Source organism: Thamnophis sirtalis, unplaced genomic scaffold (assembly GCF_051295495.1).
Source record: "Thamnophis sirtalis isolate CommonGarterSnake01/CBP01778 unplaced genomic scaffold, rThaSir2_p1.2 scaffold_3, whole genome shotgun sequence".
In the NCBI taxonomy this organism is placed as follows: Eukaryota; Metazoa; Chordata; class Lepidosauria; order Squamata; family Natricidae; genus Thamnophis; species Thamnophis sirtalis.
Window position 1 is genome coordinate 64,457,344 of NW_028261383.1, and position 19,531 is coordinate 64,476,874.

Below are 19,531 nucleotides of genomic sequence, written 5' to 3' on the forward strand. Positions count from 1 at the left end.
GAGCCGCTGACCCGGAGGGGCCGTAGTGGCGCAATTCGGTCTAGAGACTCTGATGCCGCCGAGTGCCAGGCCGCAGCAATAGTCTCCGCCGAACTGTGGGCGAGAGCATCTGGAATGACCCCAAGCTCCGTCTGGAACCTAACAGGGTCCATCAGTCGCCTGGGGCGGAACCACCTGGTCGGTTCCTCCTCCCTACGGTGGGGGTTTGGCCTCCGGAAGTCTAGCCTCAGTAGGTAGTGGTCTGACCACGACAGGGGAATGATCTCATTTCCCCTCAGACCAAGATCATAACTCCACTGCTCCGAGAGGAATACGACTTCTGGGATAATGAAGAGTTCATTGTGAGCAACAGACAAGTGGTGTTACACCGGCATATCAAGGCATACCCATTACTGGACTAACTGAAGCTTCTGGGTCATTTTCAAAGGCAGCCCCATATACTATGGTATCAGTGGTGGGATTCATTGTTTTTTACTATGGGTTCTGGGGGCGTGGCTTGGTGGGGATGGCAAGGGAAGGATACTGTAAAATCTCCATTCCCACCCCACTCCAATGGAAAGTTACTGCAAAATCCCCGGATCAGCTGGGATTTGGGAGGCAGAGAATAGATGGGGGCGGGGCCAGCCAGAGGTGGCATTTACTGGTTCTCCGAACTACTCAACATTTCTGCTACCGGTTCTCCAGAACTGGTCAGAACCTGCTGAATACCACCTCTGTATGGTATCCATTACAGTAGTCACACTGTGTGATGACTAGGGCTTAAGTGTTTGTCTAAAGCAGGGGTAGTTAACCTTTTTATACTTGCCACCCACTTTTGTATCTCTGTTAGTAGTAACATTTTCTAACTGCTCACTGGTTCCACAGTAATGGTGATTTATAAAGTAGAGAAGTAACTTTACTTTATAAAATTTATAAAGCAGAGTTACAGCAAACCCCTACCGCCTAGCATGAGAGCTGGAATGGCCACTAGTGGGCGGTAGGGATCAGGAAACCACTGGAAAGTGCACCTGATCTAGGAAAGGGCTATACATTTTATATATAATCTGGTAATCATATTTTATTCCTCGTTTATAGATCTTTATTGGTAGGCATGTATTTGAGCATAAGCAAGCTGGCTGCCCACATGAAAACAGCTCCTTATCATCAACCACAGGCCTATGTAACAAATCCAAAGCTATACGGGAAATAAACCTAGTAGTCCTTGCAGTTGCCAACTCGTTTCTCATATTTATTATGGCAATGCTGTGACAAGACCTAATAGTGCAATCCATTGCATTAGGGTTTCATGCTCCATGCTCCTAATATGAGATAGATAGCAGATACAAAGTTACTAATAAGGGAGAACATTTGTAGCTCATGAGGAGTCCTTGGTGCTTTTCTTTCATTTCTTTCATTACCCAAACTAGGTAATGTCATCAGTGCTAGTGTATCAGTATAGCACTGAGGATGTTATCTAATTTGGGTAATGAAACATCTGCAAGAAAACAGGCAAGCTCACCAAGGACCCCTCGGAAACAAAATTATTCATCAGCAATAATGTAACCAGTCAGTTCTACACATATACACATACACACACAAAAATGGGACAATTCTGGCATCAGAAATGACAATTTTCAAAAAAGATTTGGAGAACCTTGCACCTTCAGAACTGTCTGTTACTGATTTGTACATGTATTCATCCTCTCATCAGACCAGTAACTATGTTTCTTCAGGGCCCTGCTCACAGAATGCTAGAAGGCATGAGTGGGAAGGTGAGGCGCCTCCTCTTGCAAGCCTTTCAGAAAAGTGTAAAATCCGATCATAGCTCTCCTTGGTCTTCTCATTTGTAAGCTTATCAAGAAAGGAGAGAACAATCCTTAATAAAAGAAGGAAACCCCCAAGTTTGGTTTTATATTTCCCCACATCCAGCCACAGATGAGTAAGTGTGCGTGTGTGTGTGTGTCTGTTGGTCTTCGCTGACAACTATTGCTGTTATAGAATCATGTGAAGTGTTAGTACCACTTTATAATCAGAGGTGCCGAGGTGGCGCAGTGGTTAGGTTGCAGTACTGCAGGCCACTTCAGCTGACTGTTATCTGCAGTTCAGCGGTTCTAATCTCACCGGCTCAAGGTTGACTCAGCCTTCCATCCTTCCGAGGTGGGTGAAATGAGGACCCAGACTGTGGGGGCGATATGCTGACTCTGTAAACCGCTTAGAGAGGGCTGAAAGCCCTATGAAGCGGTATATAAGTCTAACTGCTATTGCTAACTGCTATTGCTATAATGCCTTGGTGAAGACCACACTTGGAATTCTGCATCCAGTTTTGTTCACCACAATATAAAAAAGATGACTCTGGAAAGAGTGCAGAGAAGAGCAGCAAAGATGATTAGGAGACTGGAGGCTAAAACATATGAAGAACGATTGCAGGAACTGGATATGTCTAGTTTAATGAGATATACCCAGGGGTGACACGATAGTAGTGTTCCAGTATCTAAAGTGTTGCCACAAAGAAGAGGGGGTCAACCTATTCTCCAAAGCACCTGAAGGCAGGAGAAAAAGCAATGGATGGAAACTAATCAAGGAGAGAAGCAAACCTAGAGCTAAAGACAACTTTTCTGACAGAACAATTATCAGTGAAACAACTTGCCTCCAAAAGCTGTGGATACTCCAAAGCTGCAGATTTTAAACAAGAGATTGGATAGCCCTTTGCCTGAGATGATATAGGGTCTCCTGCTTGAACAGTGGAGTGGACTAGAAGACCTCCAATGTCCCTTCCAACCAGCGGTGGATTTCAATTTATTTTACTACCAGTTCGCTTGTGCGCGCTTGTGTGCGCTTGTGCGTTCACGTGTGTGCGCAATGCTTCTGTACATACGCAGAAGCGTCCGGGGGTAGGCGGAGCCTCCTGCTGCCACCACTATCCACCTCTGCTTCCAACTCTGTTATTCTATAATTCACATCTGTTCCTAGAATAATTTTCTGAAAGTATCTGTCCTTTCTGTAGTTGTACACTAGAGGGTGGTGGTTTTCTTTCTTCTGCCAATTTCTAACCTATTTTAGATGAGTTGTGGCTTTTATGTAATGATCAGAAATAACACTCTTGTGAAACAGAATATTCTCAAGCCTGAATTTTAGAAAACACTTGTGTTTGGATTGATTAAGTGCCATCAAGTAGTTTTTGATCTAGCAACCACATAGATTTTCTCCACAAGGATCTGTCTTTTCATGTCTTCTAACATTGCACCCATTGCCACTGTAACTGAGTCCATCCACCTTGCTGCTGTTCATCCTCTTCTTCCCTTCCCTTCCACCTTTCCCAGCCTCAGAGCCTTTTCCAGATATCTGAATCTTTACATAATGTGTCCAAAAATAGGATAATTTGAGCCTTGTCATTTATGCTTTGAGTGAGAACTCTGGATTGATTTGACTGATGAGCCATTTGTTTCGGTGGGAGTTTTTTTGCGGGCTGTCCATAGTATTCTCAGAAGTCTTCTCTAACATCAATGTTCAAAGGTATCAATGCTTTTCCTATCTTGCTACTTCAACGTTGTGGAACTTTAGTTTCCACATAATGTCTCAGGGACTATCATGAGTAGTACTATTCTTATCATTGTATAGAGACCTCATATTTGAATACCTTTTTGAAGGTCTTTGTGGCTGCTGTATAGTACCATACCAACTATTAGTCTGCAGCATATTTGTTGACAGCTTGTTCTTTTACTGTCAATGGTTGATCCTAAAAGGCAGAAGCTACACTACTGTAGTATCTTCATTGCCAATTTTAAGGGTGGCTACTCTACCTGTAATCATTAGTTTGGTCTTTTTTATATTTAATTTTAGTTCAGGAACTTGCAGATCCTTTGCCTTTTTGGTTAGCAGGACAGTGTAATCAACATAGTGCAGTTTATTGATGTTCCTTCCTCCAATTTTAAAACCAGAAACATCTTTCAATTCATCCTCCATTACTACGTATTCAGTGCAGGTAGTCTGTGCTTAATTACCATAAGTGGCACAAGGATTTCCGTTGCTAAGTGAAAGACTCATTTGGTAAAACATCACGTGACCACATCACTTAGTGATGGCAGTTCTGGTAATCTCAGCTGGGGTAGTTAGGCCAGGACCTTGCCACTGGTAGGCAAGGGCCTCACATTTCTCCTGCCTGCTGTGTTCACCCACTTCAACTTTAAAACTTTAAAAAATAGTTTATTTATATTTCTTGTCATACACTATTCAATGTCAAAGGATACTATAGGAGCCAGAAACTGAGCAACCTTGACAAAATTATCAATATTTATTTTGAGTTTAGACAGACCACAAGACATATGTTTCAATCAGTGGTGGGTTTCGGATCCCGTTCCAACCGGTACGGTTGCATCTTGCCGTCCAGCGATGCCTCCGTGAGCCTCCGCGATACTCCAGCTTCTCGGAGCTCCGCGTGTGCAGAAGCGCCAAAGACTTTAAAGACAGGTAAGGAGTGCGGGCAGGTGGGTGAGCCCTCTGGAACACCGTACCGGAGCGGTACCCAGTGCTCCGGGCCGGCACGTATGCCCATACCGGGGTGTACCGCCTGCAACCCGCCACTGGTTTCAATGTTAAATTCCAAACAAACAAACAAAGAAAAGGAGGATATCTATTCAAAGCAGGATAAACAGTAGTACATGAAATGTAAGAGTTAAATAAAGACATATATGCTGATAAAATGAGGATATATCTGAATATTGTGAATTCTTGCCTGATTATAGGCCTGAATATTGAACAGGGTGGCTTAATGTTTCAGGGCAGGTTGTGTGATTCAGAATTCTCTAACACCTTGCAGCGTCATCTCACGACATCTGCTTCTGGAGGCAGTTGCTGCATTTTTATATTCACGGAGCTGAGCAGTACACGTGTTAATAGAGTGTTAATGTTACTTTAACATAATGTTCATGTTCATGTTAATAGGATGCCAGCCCCCAAAGCCTCTCTCAGACCAGACCTCTATTTATCTTTTGAATCCACCTCCTGCTCCTCTCCCAGAAATAATGATTTTATAACTCATACATACATTGTTCCTTACAATTTGCAATAAAAGTCCCATTTCCTGTTTCCTATGCATTGTCTCAGTTAATTGTAATCAAATCTACTGAAATCAAGCAATTTTAGTGAAAGAAGATTCAGAGGTCTTCCCAAAGGTGCTTTTTCAAGAGGCAACTGGACTTTCTGGTTTTTCTTTGAAGATGAATCGCTTCTCATCCAAGATGTTCTGAAGAAGCTTCTTGGATGAGAAGCGAAACATCTTCAAAGAAAAACCAGAAAGTCCAGTGGTCTTGTTCACCTTGTTTACCAGTATCACTGACCTTGATTTATGCTGATTATCCAGGATCTTAATCACAGGTGTTCAACTTTCTTACTGTTTGCTATCTAATACTTCTAACTGGAAATATTAGGAATACTTTATGCAAAGCATTTGGGCTAAAACTCCTTCCTCTGTATTAAGGCATCCAGGTAAGACCAAAGAAATTCAAAGTATGAAAAACTTACTTTCCAAGACCTGCTATTAAAACTCCAGTCTAAGAAGGAAGGAACAAACATGGAGAGTAGATACTTCTGTAAGGGACATGCTCTGCCTTTCCTTATTAATCAGGACCATCCCAAAGGCAACAACATGCTGTAAATGTCCAGTTTTCTCACCAAATCCAATGGCAGATTGAATGGAAAATCCTTATCCCAAGAGCAAGGATAGCAACAAGTTCCAGTACTTGAAAGGGATTCTTTTTTAATGCATGAAATATTTTCTCAGGAGAACTAGAAGAATCAGTGCTCAAAAATCCAGAACAAAAGCTTCTCAGCCACAATCAGTTCTCAGGTCCTCCAAAGATGAGTCTCCAGGAAAAGGCATTCCCAACTTCCAGTTTTTAAGCATTTACAACTGGTAATGGTTCAAGAGCCAAGGTGGCACAGTGGTTAAATGCAGCACTGCAGGCTACTTCAACTGACTGCAGTTCAGTAGTTCGGCTGTTCAAATCCCACCAGGCTCAAGGTTGACTCAGCCTTCCATCCTTCCGAGGTGGGTAAAATGAAGACCCGGATTGTTGTTGGGGGCAATATGCTGACTCTGTAAACCGCTTAGAGAGGGCTGAAAGCCCTATGAAGCGGTATATAAGTCTAACTATTGCTATTGCTACTTCTTCTCTGGATTTGTAATGGTGGTGAATCATACCTCATTAGCAACACAGTTTAGAACATCATCTTGTTTTCTGCTCTCAGGATTACATGTTAGTGTTGTAGTCAACCTACAATGATAAGAGATTGAGCATCTCATATTAGCTGTACATATATATATATATATATATATATATATATATATATATATATATATATATATATATATATATATATATATATATATATATATATATATATATATATATATATATATATATATATATATATATATAATGCAAGGAACTATGTCTGTACATGTAAATGAGACAAAACACCAAGGAAAATACTATCCAAGATAGATATTGTATCTGTTTATAGCCTCCTTTCCATGGAAGGTCATATTTCTAATTCTAAACCCATAATACCTTGACATAATTTTTAACTGAATTGCTGTGGAGATGCACATAGAGTAATCCCCCCAATACCTAAAGAGAAATCAAAGCACTTCTTAGAAGAGCTCAATTTGTAGTCTGGTAGTCTGAGAAATGAAGGCTTATCTTATCCAATCTAGTGAGTTCATGAGAGGAGTCATTTAACCTGGTCTACATATTAGCCAGTCTGGTGTAGTATACTGTAGTTTTCAATACTGCCCAGAGTCCACTGGAGTTGAGCAGTCAATAAGAATGGATGGATGGATGGATGGATGGATGGATGGATGGATGGATGGATGGATAGATAGATAGATAGATAGATAGATAGATAGAGCACCAGAACTGTCCCATTTAGGCACAAAGCCAGCTGGTGGCTTCAGATCAGTCACTCAGTCTCAGCCCTAGGAAGAGGAAATAGAAAATTTTCACTTCTGAAAATCTTGCCAAGAAGACTGCAGGATCTGATCCAGGCAGTTGCCAAGAATTAACACTAACTCAAAGGCACATGAACACATTCACACAATTAGGCCTACCTTGATGCAATAGGTTTTCAAACATTATTTTAAACTATATAAAATGGGGACAGTAAATTATGATTTGTGGGGATGATAAATTATGATTTGGCATGGGGAGGGAGAATCATCTTGGCACATGAATCACAGTTTTCCCTTTCCAGGGCTGTATAAAGAGTGAGTATAAATCCTGCGGTTTAGAGAAGAAGAAGAGTACTGATCTGGCATGGAAATACAATGAGATCATCAAGGAAAGTGAATAGTTTAACCCTGCTGTTTCAAGAGATGTGCCTGGTGGCAAAATAGCACCAAGGCAGTCTACTAAACCTGCATGATCCCTGTGAGGAGTCATTATTTTTCTGAGTTAAGAAGAAAAAAATTGCTTACAGTGTCAATGTGTGGCATGCTCTGTTCTCGGTTCCTGGCGATATAGGTAATTGCATCGTGTACTGATGCAAAAAGGTGGTTCTTGGTTATGGTTTCATTGAAAAAATTGCCTCTTTCCAGCTGGGTAATGACAACGCCTGCAGAGAGAAGAGCAGTAAATTGCCTGACAAGACCATACAGGAACCCATCTGCTATTTGTGGTGGGAACACTAGTGATGAATCCAATCAGTGTCACATCTCATTCAGTTTAATAAATCTGGATTAAAGCAAGATTGGGGAAAGCTATCTGCCCATTTTAATAAGGGCAGGCGAGAACATTTATTTTGCGAGTTTCCTGCTTGTTTTTCTTACTAGAAAGTCTCTTCAAGACTGGGAACTCTTACACCCCCTTAGCTTTGTACTCTCTTTCCTTGATCAAAATTACTTCCAGTTGTTATTACATGCTACATGCCTCCCCCAATCCAGGTGCATTGAACTACCATTCTTCTATTTCCAGCTGGTGTTGCACAATACAACTGAAAGTCACAAGCTGGGAGAGGCAATGCTATGGGCCTGGTGGGTGGCATGCTATAGAGAGACTCATATATTCTTTTGCTTTAGCAGAAATTTCCATAGGGGTTGAGTTAAACGTAGGGGAAAAAGGTTGATTTTTCCCAGACTATCCTCATGGAACTCTTAAATAATACCAAACTATGATATATGTATATCCTAGCTTTTAGTCTGATTGAATCTGGGCTGCAAAGGTATAGATTAATACTTCAAGGCAACAAATAATGTTTTGGTCTCTTCACAGTATTTGAAGCTCTGCACCTGCAAGTGTGGCCTTTTGCTGAAACTCATACAGGTAGTCTTTGGTTTAAGACTGTAATTGAGCTGGACAATTATGGTCACAAGTCTTGATAGTTGTAAAGTAGATCATCAAATGACTGGACCCAATTTTACAACTTTATTTGTGGCAGCCATTAAGCAAATGTGGAGGTTGTTAAGTTAATGTCACAGTTCCTAAGTGAACCCACCATATGCCATTGGGCAATTTTTGCTGGAAACTGGAAGCCAACACTGGCAAATCCATCATAATTCATGGCCATGTGATTGTGGGGGTACTGCAAGAGGCCATAAGTGCAGGCTGGTTGCTGAGTACCCAAAATGTGACCATGTGACGACAGGGAAGGAGCTGTTATAGGAACTCTGAAAACAGGTCATAAGTAGCTTTGGGGGAGGGGTGTGCATGGTAACTTCAGTCGCTGAATGACCATTCATAAGTCAAGGATTACCTGTAATGCCGAAACTCATAAATGCCCATGAGTCAGACCTGGACTGACACACAAGAGCCAGGGCCTGAAGCCAAAAGAGGAACAATTGATTCAAGGTACACCCACTCCCAAGGTTAAAACTTCCCGGGTCTTTCTTACCATGGCAACCAGCAAGTAACACCTCCACTTCAATCTCCTGGAAATCTTTAAATATCTGCAGAAGGCAACAAAGCAGAAACAGCAGAGTTGAAATACCAGAATAAATATGTGTGTTTGCCCAGTTGGCCAATTTAGGCTAGGTAAGGAAACTGCTAATGGAGTTCTCCTTTAAGGTACCATGACCCAGATGTTTTGCAGTTGGACTTCCATTATCCCTGAGAGCACGCTAGAGGGAGCTAAAGTCCATCGCAATGGGAAGATGCACAGTTGAAAATAATTTCCGAGAAAGTTATTTCAACAAAGTCATATTCTCCCCCCTTCATTTGTTCTTTCAATCCTTTTAAGTTTAGCGAAGCAGCTGGGACTCGGGAGGCAGAGAATAGATGGGGGCGGGGCCAGTCAGAGGTGGTATTTACCAGTTCTCCGAACTACTCAAAATTTCTTCTACTGGTTCTCTAGAACTGGTCAGAACCTGCTGAATACCACCTGTGGCACAGCCATACATCTGAAACCTTCCCTTGTCCTTACATTTTTTAAGGTCTTTACAGAGACAGTGTCCACAAAGGTGACAGAACTGAAGTCCAGAATGATTGTGTGGATAGAAGGTTTTTCCAGCCCCAGATTATTTAAACTGGGGTTGCCACAAGACTGTGGCTGATGGTTACTTGGGGGATCACAAGCCATCACAGTCCCATTGCTCTCTGTACCTGCTGTGCCTTCCTCTGGTTCCTGCAAAAAAGGAGAAGCAGAGTTGATTACTTGGAGGGATTCTCCAGGGGCTGCCTTTGAGTAGGTGTGGAGTGTGAGAGGTATGGACTGAGTTCTGCTGGAAACGGGAAATCCCTTCCTGTGGACAGATCATAATCATGTGTTGGGCTCTTAACTTAGAACCCAGAAAAATATTTGGAATGTCAGATGCTAGCTTTTGGAGACAATGAACAAAGGCATAGAACTGTGATGGCGAACCTAACATGGCAGAGGTAGAATGCAGAGCCATCTCCCCAGTTCAGCCAGCTGGTCATCGGGTTTCCGAGATGCGCATATGTGCCGGCCAGTTGGTCATTGCGCCCTGGTGCATGCATGCATGAATGCACGTGCACACGCCTTCCAGTTTGGGCACTCTGTACCAAAAAGGTTCGCCATCACTGACATAGGGGGGCATGCAAATTTCCTTAGGAAAAAAATATGAACAAACTTGGTGAAAGAAACAAGAAGTCTAAAGCAGTGATATCTCCTTCTTGTATTTATCTTAGCAGTGGTTGTATCACGTTGAAAGTACTATCATGAAAACTTACTAACCTAGTAAAAAGCATCTCGCTACTTTTTAGTACTTGAGAGTAATAACGTCTCTCTGTTTGCACGTGTGTGTGAGTGTTTGTGCACATAGGGTGCATGTGCATAGCTGTGTGAGCACAGAGGTATAATATATCAGAACTGCATTTTTGGTCAAAATGCATCTGTCAAATGTCAAAAACCTATTGTGAATATATTATATAGCTACAATTATTACATAGCTAACTGCACAAATAATTCTATATATGATCAGGCACTGCTTAGAATAATGAAAATTAGGTCCATACAAATCAGTGAGAAATCCATTTGTGGGAAGGGATTGTCTAGATCAGCTGAATATTAGGACTGTAAGTATAAAGTTGCCTTAATGGTAAACATAAGTATGATTTCATCAGGTGCATCTCTATGAACTGAACGGGATAGCGGTATCTCTTTAGTCTCTACCTAATGACATCCCTCTCAACTCCAGGTCTGATCTGAAATCTCAGATCTTTGAAAACTTTGGCTGGAGAAAGTATCACTTGTAAATCCATATTGACATAGGAAGCTCAGCAAAGACTTACCACTTTTGTTGCATGGTTATTGAACATTTAATCTCTACTTTGCTGAGTTTTGAAGCCAAAGGTGCTCATTTACAAAGAAATACATACATACAGTGTACAAATGGATTTACTCAGGTATGGTAATGTCCTAAACGCCTGGGCAATATTGTTTGCACTTTCTCTTTTTAAAATGATTGTACATGGTACAGTACTTGTGATTTTGCATCCATCTCCATATCCTCAAATCCAGGGTTGTTTTCTCCAGATTTTCTAGTCGTTTTCTGCTACCAAAAACAAGAGGGAAACATATATGATAATGATCACAGAGCTCTTTCTTCATATGACATTTCAAGAAATACTGAATTAATTTTGGATCAAGAAAGAAAATGACAAAAGTTACGACAACGGCAGCTTATTGCACATGCCATAATTAAACCAAATCAGAGTTCAGTACAGTATGGGAACAAATAATGATGTGGTACCCAAAGCTGAATAAAGACTTTGTTTTTCTCCACATAAACTATTGATATGGAACTGATAGAGATATTGATTTTGGCTAAACCTGACTCTTAGGATTTTTGTTCTGTTTTGCATCAATAAAGCAGAGAGTTGTAGTCCTGCAGTGCTCTGAGCATAAGAGTTTTCAATATCTGTATGAAAATATAGCAATGCAGCAGTACAATCCAGCCAGCCAACCAGACATCTTTATCCATGTCTATTTGTAAATAATGAGGTTGTAGTATACGAAATATCTGAAGAGCTCCAGGTTAGTGAAGGTTAGTTTGCACCCCTTCTTCCTTTTCTAATTACCTATAGATAAACCAGATCCAAGTATCTTTGTGGAAAATCTTCTGCTCGGAATTTAGAAGAAGAAAAAAACACTAGTCAGAAAAATGTACCTTGGCTTCTTTTTTGTCTTCCTTTTGCTTCTTTTTCAGAGCTTTCATCTTCTTTTCAATGAGATGACACACATCAATGCCACTCTATAAAAGAGACAAATTCTTAACAGTGTTCCAATATCTCAGGAGTTGCAACAAACAAGAGGGGGGGGGGGTCAAACTATTCTCCAAAGCACCTGAGGGCAAGACAAGATGCAATGGGTGGAAACTAATCAAGTAGAGAAGCAACTTAGAACTGAGGAGAAATTTCCTGACAGTTAGAACAGTTAAGCAGCGGAACAACTTGCCTCCAGAAGTTGTGAATGCCCCAACACTGGAAGTTTTTCAGAAAATATTGGATAACCATTTGTCTGAAGTGGTGTAGGGTTTCCTGCCTGCGCAGGGGGTTGGACTAGAAGACCTCCAAGGTCCCTTCCAACTCTGCTATTCTATTCTATTCTATTCTATTCTATTCTATTCTATTCTATTCTATTCTATTCTACTCTATTCAATAGAAGTGATGGACAGCTGCCAATGTTCTGGTGCATGATGGGCTATGGGGGGAAAAGTCAAGATGGCAGACACAATGGTGAGGTTGAAACTCTTCCTGTTTTTCATATGTCTTGCATATCATCAATATCATCAATTTGATGTGCATCAATGCATATCAAAACCAGGCAGGGCTTTGTTTGTATTGTTATGTTTCCCATGTTGACGTTTTTTTGGTCATATCCTGCAGATGTTCTTGGAAGACACCAAGATCCATTTTACTCATTTTCACTTCACCAGGCTTCTTAACAGAGGCTTTGGATGGTGGGGTTTACACACTGAGAAGTATAAGTTCAAGTATAAGTTGATATTTGAAATAACGTGATGGATTGATATCTGGTAAGAAAAGTTTCACTAAAATAAAAAAGAGCTATTTTGCACTTTCCCTTACACCAGTTTATTGGGCCACTTCCATGGGTAAAATGGTGAAAAAAATATGGTCATAAAGTACCAAAAGACAATGAGTGGGTAAGGGCTTGCACTAACCCATTATTTATTTTACTAATTGTTTATTTACTCAGTGCTCATTGATTCTTTTACTCATCCAGAACTGACAGTCTTTTTGGAGAGAGAAAGCTATACATGTCAGGTGAGTTCATGATTAGATTATGCCATTATAAGGGTCTGCTATGAGGACAGCCTTGAAACAGAATGTATTTCAAAACAGAAGATAGGAGCTATTAACTGGCACCAGTCATTGATTAAGAAAAACTGTTGATCCGTGATAAAAACCTTTATTTGTTTTTGGTCAATTTCTCAATACAATTCAGTGAGCTGCTATTTACTTACACAGCCTGGGACAGACTGTGGGTGGTTGGGGAGTGGATCGGAAGTGGCTTTTCTTATGTCCACTTGTCATCATTCACAAAGATCTTCCTCAAAGACCCCTCTGGGTGTCTGGGAATGTGGCAGAAGATTTTGGGGATGGGAAGAAGGTTTCTGGTGAAGACGACTGCCTGCAAAACTCTCATTATCTCTCATGCATGTGGCAAACACAAATTTGTTTATCCCAGATTTTAGCATCTCTCACAGTCCATTCATTCACCAGTATTATTTTCTTTATTATCATCAGTTATTGCTTACATAAGCTGTAAGCTGTACACAGGGAAAGTAAACTCTGAATTTAATCAGAACAGCAACATTGAGATGGCTGGGCAAATTGAAGTTCCTATAAAATTTTTCTAGTCTGAATCATCAATTAAAAATTTATTTTACTCCAAGAGAGGAAATGTATGTATGTATGCATGCATGCATTTATGCATGCAGTGGTGGTATTCAAATAATTTAACAACTGGTTCTCTGCCCTAATGATTTCTTCCAACAACCAGTTCACCAAATTGCTCAGAAAGTTAACAACCGGTTCTCCCGAAGTGGTGCAAATTGGCTGAATCCCACCACTGTATGTATGTATGTATATATATGTATGTATGTATGTATGTATGTATGTATGTATGTATATATGTACGTACGTACTCGCACACACACACACACACACACACACACACACACACACACACACCCTCTTGGGAAAATTTGTAGCAATTTTGAAATGCCTGAATGTGGATTTCGATAAGAAATGCAGGTTGACCCTTGCGCTGCTTTTAATGTTGCTGCTTTAATTCAGAGCTTTTCATCATTTCGTAACAGCTTTATATTTGGAATAAAAATGCATAAAGTGAAGCATTTGATCCTGTTTATTTCAGGTCAATGATTCAAATGCACCACAAGGGCCTCCCACACGAGAGTTGAAAGGGCATCTGTCTCTGGATTCCTTCTCAGTGGAATACAGCCCAAAGCTATTTTACAGGTCGTAGATTGCCATGAATGAGCAACCAAGCAAATACAAGAGCAAACTCTAAGTTTTCTCACCTTTTTTCTCAGGGCCTCTGCATACAGTTCAGCATTAGCAAAATAGATAGTAGCAGAGGAGTGGAAAATTTTCACACCTGGTATTTCCTTAGCCTGTGGCGGGAAGGGGGGGAAGGAACCCAAATGTTAAGAAAAGAGAATTACTATTCAAAGATCAGAATAAATAGAGCTCGATCAGAAACCTGTTTATTTTTAAAGAAAAATAAAAAAATCAGGAACGTCAGGATATGTATAAAACAGGATCTAAAGATGGTAGATAGATAGATAGATAGATAGATAGATAGATAGATAGATAGATAGATAGATAGATAGATAAATAGATAGATAGATAGATAGATAGAGTGATAGAGTGATAGTGATAGTGATAGATAGATAGACAGACAGACAGACAGATAGATCGAGATAGATAAATAGATAGATAAATAGATAGATATAAATATAGATATAGATATACAGATGATAGATAGATATAAATATAGATATAGATATAAAGATATAGATATACAGATAGATAGAGATAAATAAATAGATATAGATATAGATAAACAGATAGATAGATATACTGATAGATAGTTAGTTAGATATATAGGATAGATAGATAGATAGATAGATAGATAGATAGATAGATAGAGTGATAGTGATAGATAGACAGACAGACAGACAGACAGATAGATCGAGATAGATAAATAGATAGATATAAATATGGATATAGATATACAGATGATAGATAGATATAAATATAGATATAGATATAAAGATATAGATATACAGATAGATAGAGATAAATAAATAGATATAGATATAGATAAAGATATAGATAAACAGATAGATAGATATACTGATTATATATATATATATATATATATATATATATATATATATATATATATATATAGAGAGAGAGAGAGAGAGAGAGAGAGAGAGAGAGAGAGAGAGAGAGAGAGAGAGGAGAGGGAGAGGGAGAGGGAGAGGGAGAGGGAGAGGGAGAGGGAGAGGGAGAGGGAGAGGGAGAGGGAGAGGGAGAGGGAGAGGGAGAGGGAGAGGGAGAGGGAGAGGGAGAGGGAGAGGGAGAGGGAGAGGTAGGTATAGGTATAGGTATAGGTATAGGTATAGGTATAGGTATAGGTATAGGTATAGGTATAGGTATAGGTATAGGTATAGGTATAGGTATAGGTATAGGTATAGGTATAGGTATAGACAGACAGACAGGAGACCAGCCTCCACAAAAGAAGCAGAAATATTGGGCAAGAGGATTGCTCTTGATGTAATCACAGCAGCCTTATTGATCATTCTCTGTTGTATTGCTGGGCACATAATTTCTCAGAGATCACAGGCAAGAAGTGTCAGTTATGTCATTTAAACCCAACATAATAACTATAATTCTTGGCTAGAGGAGGTTTCCCAGAGGATTAACAAGCACAATATGGACTTTTCCCCTGCAGGGATCGGGGCCTAATTGGGTGTTCACAGTGGTGCTCTGTATTTGTGGAACAGCTTGCCCACTCCGATCTGCAATACTTCTTCCCTGGTGGGTTTTCATAGGACTGTAAAAACTTGACTATTCAATAAGACCTTCAGGAGACATTATATAGCCCTGCCCATGGATGTTATTTATTACAATAATGTTGCAATAACATAAGCAAGGATTTACTCCAGAGGAACAGTCAAGGAGAAAATAACATCCCAATCAAGGAACTACCAAGGAGAAAACCACATTTCCACCAAAACTGGCATGGCAAGCCACTGTAATTAGAGAGTAAACCCCATAGTCAGTTCTACTGATGATGTTACCTACTCAGGTAATGAAATATCTGCAAGCAAACAACTATGCTCAGAGAGCACCGAGTACTTCACAATATTATTTGCTATGTTGCCTGTTTTTTCAAAAAAATATCTTTGATGAGCCAGACTGGGAAGAGTGGCATAGAAAGTTTAGTAGTAAACATATATATATATATATATATATATATATATATATATATATATATATATATATATATATATATATATATATATATATATATATATATATATATATATATATATATATATATATATATATATATTATATATTTCGATACAGTTCCTGACAATCATCTCCTTTAATCATTTTGATATACTTACTTTATGATACTCAGCAATGTCTTTGTAAATTCCTGTGGTGGACACTTGCCCCAAAATGGAATAATAAGGCCTTAGGAAATGTGATAAAAGAGAAAAAGGACTAGCAAAGGGTTTGATCTGCTCTCACAATAGGAATGTGACATATATATCTGGAATTCCTCATGGAAAAAGAAGCTGCTTGCTTTATATAGTTATATATTAACATTTCTTTACTGGATTTTGTATTAATTGTTTATATAATTTTAATATATATAAGTAATCTATCTATCTATCATCTATCTATCTATCTATCTATCTATCTATCTATCTATCTATCTATCTATCCATCCATCTATCACACTTAGACTTATATATCGCTTTATAGTGTTTACAGCCCTCTCTAAATGATTTACAGAGTCAGCATATTGCCCCCAACAATTTGGGTCCTCATTTTACCCACCTCGGAAGGATGGAAGGCTGAGTCAACCTTGAGCCGGGTGAGATTTGAACTGCCAAACTGCAGGCAGCCGGCAGTCAGAGGTAGCCTGAAATACTGCATTCTAACCTCTGCACCACCATAACTCATGGTTCCTGTGTGTGTGTGTGTGTGTGTGTGTGTGTGTGTGTGTGTTAGTTAGCACAGTTCTGCCTCTCAGTTTCTTAAAATTATCTTATCTTCGAACAAACCAATCTTTTGAACTGAATCTTTTGAAATGAGGAAGAATATAAATGCCTTATATAAATGCCTCATATTGCTGCACTATAGAAGTCTAGCAGAAAACAATTCCCAAATCTTTTTCCCATCCTCTCACTAGCTGGTGCAATACTCACATCTGAGTCCGAAAGATGACAGTGAAGAGTGAAAATGCCACAGCTGCTGCCAGTCCCAAGTCAAGGTTCAAGAGTAGCGTAGCAACAAAAGTTACAAGCCAGATAAGCTGGAGGTATGAGAATGAGAGAATAACAGTACTGAAGGCATCACTGGAATTGCCATTCAGTTTTAGAAGAGGGAGACATTTCAGTAATTATTAGTTTTGAGTTATGTTAGCACATGTGAATTGGTGCAGAATAGCATGCCATTGCAGCTGGCCAGTGGTCCTACCTAACCAGTGGTGGGTTTCAAAATTTTTTAGAACCTCTTTTGTAGGCGTGGCCTGCTTTGTGGGAGTGGCTTGCCATCCATGTGACCGGGTGGGAGTGGCTTGCCGGCCATGTGACTGGGTAGGCGTGGCCAACTTGTAAAATGTGGTGAAACTCACTTAACAACGTTCTTGCTTAGCAACCAAAATGTTGGCTCAGAAACTCTGGCATTGGAAGCACACAAGTCTTAAAGCTGTCAAGTTACAAGACCCTTGCACCCCTAACCCTTTAGAAAAAAAACCCCAGGGGTGTTCAAATTTGACAGCTTTAATACTTGTGGACTTCAACTCCCAGAATTCCTCTTCCAGTCATGTTGGCTCAGGAACACTGGCATTGAAGTGTGCAAGTCTTAAAGTTGTCAAGTTACAAGATCCTTGCACCCTTAACCCTTTAGGAAAAAAAAACCCCAGGGATGTTCAAACTTGACAGCTTTAAGACTTGTGGACTTCAACTCCCAGAATTCCTCCTCTCGATCTTCATCTTGATGATGTGCGGATGGGCAGGGGGGGGAGGGAGCTGGAACCAGTTCTAAACGGCACTGTAGATTTGTGGAACCTCTTCTATAGAAGAGGTTAGAATTGGCAGGAACCCATCCCTGTGCCTAACCTTGTTGACCCAAAGGTACATGGACAACCATGACCTGGATGACTGAGAATCTCCATAGACAACTAACCTTGTCTAAAAATTTGAAAACAATTGGGTTTATATCAGGTAGGCTACTGATGGTGCAGAGATGCTTTTTAATAACCCTATAGGACATTGTTATTGTTCTATTATATCTTAGCTATGGAATACATAAGCATGAAGGAAAAAAACCACCCTATTGCAAAACCTATAGCATTAAAGAATAACATGGAGGTACAACCACATCAGCAAAGATGTTAAAACAACATGAAGAATTCTGAAATCTTCTCTGTTGGAGGCAGTAGAACAATGATATGAAACATTCAGTGCAGTAGGTGCTTTGAAAATACAAATTACTTTGCAGTGAGATTACTGCCACACTCTCTTCAAGGTTTTTTTCCCCCCTGTTGGATGCTACAATTGGTAGAAATTGGTTTCAGTCAATTTGCCAACCTAAGGGAGCAGATCCAGCCATTGAACACCAATACTGCATAACCACATGATTACTGATTTACTCCCAGAATCCATTCAGACTGCTTGTTATTTATGTTAAAGCTATACCTAGCTTGATTCTGGGGGTTTGCAGGATGATCTCAACTTTGACCTGCCTTGTGTATTCTTGCTGAAAAGACCATGTGAGGTGGGTGTTGTAGCTTGGGGGGGGGGGGGAAATTGCTTTGGACTATCTTAATCATACGTCCCATCTTTTTTTAAAAAAAATGTTTCATTGTAATGTATTTGAATGTTGTGAGGCTGTCCAGAATTGTTGAGATTTGGGTAGCATACAAATTTAACAAATCATCTTCATTATCTCACCTCCCAAAGTATGGAACACATCCAGTCTCCTTGCCTTTGGGAATCAATGTGTAACAGCCTCAAATCTATGGAAGTAAATGATCTATAATTTATGCATCAAATAAAGTAAGTATCACTCAAGATATGAAGACTCTTATATCCGAATGTCCTTTAATTATGACATGGTTTTAATCTTGCCACAGAGGGAAAAAAATGCTGGCATGTCTTGAAACTAGTTCTAGAATATCATTTTTCTAAGTATGTTCATATTGCTTTGTCCAAGGTCTGCATTATCATTACGGGTAAGTAGCCTCCCAAACTATAGGATAAAATTGTATGTGACATTTCTTGCTGCCCTCTAGAAACAGCAATATTTCTCTTAAATATAGTGCAGGACACTATCGCTTGTAGCAATGTTGGATGATGGTGGTGATGGGAGGGTAGAAATCAGGGTGTGTTTTTTTGCTATTTTATTTCTTTATCTACTTGTTTCTATAATGTTGAAAATTAGCACATTTTCACTGGAATTCCCCCCCCCCCAGATGTCCCTTACATAATACTGTTATTCTTTGCTGTTTCTGAGTGTGAGAACTGTATCATGCATTCCTGTTGCATGCATAATCTAAATTACGATAGCTCCTTGTACAAAGCAAAATTTATGGTCATCCATCAGTCTCTTCCTGCCCTCGGATTCCTCTTGAAGTCTCCTACTTACCAGGTCGATGAAATTAGATCTCCAAAGTGCAGGAATATCTTTGAACTGTTTGAACATGCCTTTCAAATTGACGATAACAATGGCAGCTAAGACAGCCTAAAAGAAAATGGCAAAGATACTATTTTACACTATCTAGAGTGCAAAGTTTTAATTCATGT

At 39.8% G+C, this 19,531-nt stretch overlaps 1 protein-coding gene across 1 annotated transcript in view; it reads right to left on the minus strand.

Annotated features, from left to right (window-relative positions):
* Positions 1-5,714: 5,714 nt before the first annotated feature.
* Positions 5,715-19,531, minus strand: part of CELSR3 (cadherin EGF LAG seven-pass G-type receptor 3) — a 150,607-nt gene continuing 136,790 nt past the window's right edge. The window contains exons 48-57 of the mRNA XM_087708215.1: positions 19,374-19,469; positions 16,931-17,037; positions 16,121-16,190; positions 13,997-14,089; positions 11,600-11,683; positions 10,913-10,984; positions 9,394-9,594; positions 8,866-8,920; positions 7,454-7,590; positions 5,715-6,251 (exon numbers count right to left, since the gene is read on the minus strand). Of these exons, the coding sequence (XP_087564341.1) occupies positions 6,228-6,251; positions 7,454-7,590; positions 8,866-8,920; positions 9,394-9,594; positions 10,913-10,984; positions 11,600-11,683; positions 13,997-14,089; positions 16,121-16,190; positions 16,931-17,037; positions 19,374-19,469 (939 nt within the window). The 3' untranslated portion in view covers positions 5,715-6,227. The remainder of the gene's footprint in view (positions 6,252-7,453; positions 7,591-8,865; positions 8,921-9,393; positions 9,595-10,912; positions 10,985-11,599; positions 11,684-13,996; positions 14,090-16,120; positions 16,191-16,930; positions 17,038-19,373; positions 19,470-19,531) is intronic.